Source organism: Crocodylus porosus, unplaced genomic scaffold (genome assembly GCF_001723895.1).
Source record: "Crocodylus porosus isolate Cpor-Errol unplaced genomic scaffold, CroPor_comp1, whole genome shotgun sequence".
Classification (NCBI taxonomy): domain Eukaryota; kingdom Metazoa; phylum Chordata; order Crocodylia; family Crocodylidae; genus Crocodylus; species Crocodylus porosus.
In genome coordinates this window covers 68,350,907-68,355,907 of record NW_017728949.1, presented here as the reverse complement: position 1 = coordinate 68,355,907, position 5,001 = coordinate 68,350,907, and the positions used below count along the sequence as shown (strand labels likewise).

The 5,001-nt window shown below is 41.0% G+C and overlaps 1 protein-coding gene across 1 annotated transcript in view; it reads left to right on the top strand.

Annotated features, from left to right (window-relative positions):
• Window positions 1–5,001, top strand: part of DARS (aspartyl-tRNA synthetase) — a 75,009-nt gene that overhangs the window by 42,522 nt on the left and 27,486 nt on the right. The window contains exons 5-7 of the mRNA XM_019554272.1: window positions 631–733; window positions 3,668–3,748; window positions 4,283–4,342. Coding sequence (XP_019409817.1) covers window positions 631–733; window positions 3,668–3,748; window positions 4,283–4,342 — 244 coding nt within the window. The remainder of the gene's footprint in view (window positions 1–630; window positions 734–3,667; window positions 3,749–4,282; window positions 4,343–5,001) is intronic.

The window sequence follows — 5,001 nt, the reverse complement described above, 5'->3', positions numbered from 1 at the left end:
ATTGAATTATGACAGTAATTCGAATCTCCAAATCTAATCTAATCACTGTCCTCTGAATCGGCCAAATCCAAATCCAAAGTGAATACTTGCTGCTCCGTACAGGCCTAGTGATCTGAATAATCACCTTTTTACTACCCCTCTTCCCCTCTATACACACACATTAATTTGCTGGAGCTGGGAATTTTTAGCAAAGAATTTTGTTCTAGCTCAGTGATTGTATATACAGGCATGCCACCAATTAGCCCCGCACATTTCCAGAGTGCCACTCTGATCCCATTCCTCTACTTGATCTGCTGCTCTGCTTTCTGCTCTACTCTGCTCAATCTCCTGCTCTGCTTTCTGATTCCTCCTCTGTGCTCCCTACTTGATTTAGCTTTGCCGCCTTCTCCTGCTGTGCTGCCTGTTCCCTCCCTCATCTGCTGTATGCCACAAGGGCTGCTCATGAGTCTTGTGGTATTATTCATGGTGCAGGTTGGCCAGTCTGGTGTATAATAATGACTTTACTTTCGATGTTCACCTCTTGTATTGTTCCAACATTACATACTGATTAAAGTCCTCCTTAGTGATTGATAACTAAATTAGTACTTTGAAGTGTGATGAAATTATTAAACTGGCTTCCTTTATTGACAGCATTAACAAGGAGAGCATTGTGGATATAGAAGGTGTTGTGAGGAAAGTGCATCAGAAAATTGGAGGCTGTACTCAACAAGATGTTGAGCTGCACATTCAAAGGGTAATTTTCTAACCAAATAGTGATGGGTGAAATATCTGATATGCTTTTAAAAAGTGTTTTATAAAAATGTTGTCCGATATCCATTTTTATTATATGTGTAAGGGAAATATGCTTTGTAAACTAGTCACCAAGTAAATTGCATTAAGCCCACAAACTTAACTGTTTAACATAGGGGTTATCAACTGGGCATACTTGAAACGGTCCTAGGGGGTATGTGCGGGCAGGCGGGGATTGAGCGCTGCCACCTCCCAGGAGCAGTGCCCAGGGATGGGAGGAGGGGGCAGGGGGCGCAAAGGGCAGCAGCGCCCCTCCGTGGGCTACACATGCACCTCCTGGCTCACCGGACATGGGGAGAGAGGGGGTTGGAGCGCGCACACGGTGGCCACCGCCACCACCCCACACTGCCACTCACCACCACATGCGAGCTTCCCCCCCCTGCTCTGCGTCCAGGCACCACCACCCAAAAGGGTACAGTTAAAAAAGGTTGTGGAAACCCCTGGTTTAACACCATAAGCACAAAACACTTCTGCCTTCCCTAGACACATTTTTAAGAGCTTGTGGCATCTGTCTGCTCTTAATAACATTTGGTTTGGGATCATAGTTTGATATACTATATTTACTATATTTACTCAAATATGAGGTTTCCTCCCCCAGTTAGCATTGAGGAAAAACGTGTTACAATTGCATACAAAGAAACCTCATTAAATGCATTGTTTATCATTAAGCTGCTGCCAAAAGTATCACATACTCAATAATATAAGCCAACTAATGAAGTTGATTATACGCAGCCAACGCTGAGCATGACTATAAAATACATGTCCCAAAGTCAGCAAACAGAGTGAAGGGAATCTTCTATGAGGATCGGTTAGTGCAGCCCATCTGAGTAAGATAAATGGTAGTGCCATTATATGCAGCCTCCCTCAGTACCAACTCTTTTTTCAAGTTATGGGGAACCACTACACTGAATGCATTTCCACTTCCTCTTCACTCCCACAGCTGAACTGCGCCTTTCTTTCCCATATCCAGTGATTCCTGTTTCTTCACCAGCCTTAAGTGTCTGGCAAACATCACCAAGCAGGGCCCCAAACAATTCACTCAGCACTCCTTCTCTCAGCCTGCCACACGATTAGCATGGTCCTGTTCTCTTTGAGGTGAAGCTAGACCAGGTTGCCCTACACCTCCATCTGCACATAAGTTTCTGGGATATCCTAGGACTCATGACAACACCCAGTTCCAGTAATGAGTGAGGACTAATTAGCACATAGACCCTTTGTGGGGTCTATCTGGAGTACACACATATACTAACCTCTGGCATCAGCCAACACTGCTTGCTGACACCTACTGCACCGTGGCTTGAAATGTTGTCTACTTTGGTGGGGCCTAGCCTAATGAACTCTATGGTGCATCATGAGCCTTTTGGCTTTGCACTGATATCATGCATAATTTGTAAGTAGGTAAATAGGTCAAACACATTAATTCTGGATAAACTAAGTCATGGGTACCTGTAGTAATTTGCCTATATGGTAAATTATATTTATTTCAATGTCTTTGAATTGCCCCTCATTTCCATGTGTTTAGGGAGAGCAGGTTTTGACGGTAAGGAGTGGGGGAAAGATGGCTGAAGACAGAAGAGGGCAAAAAGGAAGGAGGCTACCTGACCCATCCCCCCAGATTTATTTTCCCTGCTGTAGTGAGAGCGGGACAAATTCAAGGCAGACCTCCAAAAATTAGATTCTGTATCTAGAGAATAATAACAAATGTATAAATTGTCCATATATAGAATCCAGTTATTGAGGGGTTTGTTGTATATTCAGGGTTATCTTATGTTTGAGTAAAAATGGTATTTACCTAAAACAATTTGGGTAGGGGTTGGCTTTTAATTCCTATTTTGATTTTTGTTAGAAAAATCAAATTTGAACAGATCAGACTTTTTCTTTCTTGGCATAAGCCTAGGAATTTTCGTAGATGGTTCTTTCAACAGATGCAAGTGTCTTCACTATAATAAAAAGGGCTACGTATCTTATGAAGTGGTCTACTCACCAGTGGTAATGTTTGCTTTGACCTAACGTTACTAAAGATCTGGGAATACGCATAAGGGAAATTCTAAATTCCCCAATTTGCATATTGAAGCTAGAGGGACTGTATCTCGACAGCTTGTTTAAATAGAATTGGCTTTTAATGTTTACATAACGTTCTTTGTTTCAAAGGATCAGCTAAGCACTTTACACTCTACACATACAACGTTACTGAAACTCAGGTGCCTTGGGGTTGGAGTACAGTAGCCAGCTAGTGTATAAAGTATAATAAATAGGTGCAGTGGAGAAGTAAATTTTAGGAAAGGATACCAGGAAAAGCCCCTAGAGCTACTCAGTTTGATCAAATATGCTTTAATATACTGCTAATCAGGTACACTCTTGATTTTTACAAAAGAGCTGCTGACCTGCACCTTTACTGCATGCTTATTTAGAATGTGAGATAAAGGAATGTCTTTTACTCTGTATTTGAAAATCCAGGCTGTATTGGCTGTAATAGCAGTAGTAATAGAGTGAGGACTGAGATGACCCTGCTGAGATTCAAATCCCAAATTGAATCAAACCTACATATTTAAAACCTTTCGTTTGAGCCATTAGGCCACCCCCTTTATGCAGCATCTCCCAGATGTTTACACTTAAAAACAAAAACCCCCCAAAAACTGATAAAAAACCCCATATGAGTGATGTTTCCTATTTTTCAAAAGGAAGAAATGATACTCACATATTCCCAGTCCTGTTGTGAAAACATCCCTTTTCTCTTGACTGTGAGAAAAAATTACATTCTTCTAACTAACAACTTATGCAAATAGTGTTTCATGTTTGGTCCAGAAATACCCTTTTATATATCACACCTCATTTTGAACTGGGTTTTATACTATTTCGGTTACTGTCTCGCTTTCAGATCTATGTGATCAGTTTGGCTGAACCCCGATTACCCTTGCAGCTGGATGATGCTGTTCGGCCAGAGGTGGAAGGAGAGGAGGTGAAAACTCTTCATCATTGATCTATCTCTGAACTTGTTGTATTTGTACTTGAGCAAAAGCTAGAAAGCATGGTATAGTTTCTCTTCTCAATGCAGTGATACTTTTCTGAATGCATTTAATTTCCTTTATATTGTCCAGATTGTGTTGTGTTCCTTGAAACCTTCTCCATTTATAATACTTCCTGAGGTGCGATAGAGCTAAATACATTGCAGACAACATCCCATTATACCAGTTAGAGATGTAGGAGCTTTTTGTGAAATAGAAACATCATATGTTGTATTCCAGGTCCTTAGCAGTCTTTGAGTCTGGTTTCTGCTTTATGTCCATTGGGAAAGGTCATCCCTTAAATTCTTGTTCACATTGGGAATAAAGAATTAGGTTTGGATTGCTGTACTGTAGCTCCAGAATAATACTTGAAGTCATTCTACTAAAAATGAAATAACCCTTGGCTTTTAATGAGAGTCTTTTATTCTGTTTAGGATGTTTGTTTGTGGGCATCTGTTTTAATTATATACTTTTACACTACTCTTTAGGATGGAAGAGCTACTGTAAACCAGGATACAAGATTGGACAACAGAGTCATTGATTTGAGGGTAAGGAACACACTGTGTTGTATGGTAAACTAAAGCTTTTTAGAGCTGTGAAAACTCCTGGGTTTGAGTTTGATTGTTCTGAGCTTGTTTTAACCGTTCATTTATAAATAACACTGAGGAAAGAAACCACTGTTATATATATAATATATATGCACTGAACTTGCATTGAACTCCTGCTAAGACAAAAGCATCTCCTGATAGGAAAACATTCACATTTTAAAATGTTTGCGTCCAGCTGACAAAATTCCAGGTAAGGAGCAGGTTATGAATGCACAGATGGGGATTCTAGATGACATTATAAGGATTCAAAGGATTTGGGAGTAAGTCGGAATAACTTGTAAGTTGGGTTCTCAGTTAAGGTTTCATTTCAAGCCTCTGGAGTGGGAAACGTATGGGAGATATTTCTTTGGTTGCTTATATCTAAGAAGTGTAGGTTACTCTTAATGGGATTTTTGGCACCAAATAACAGCATCCTCAGTACCATTTTCCCAGACCTTAAGGGGGTACTTAAGGGAGCCCACCCCTGCCCCAGCCCTGGCACTTGCCTGCCTGTACACTAATGCCAGGAGCCTGGGCAACAAGCAGGACGAGCTCGTTCTCCTGCTCAGTGCAAAGAAATATGATGTCATTGGGATAACGGAGACCTGGTGGGACTCCAC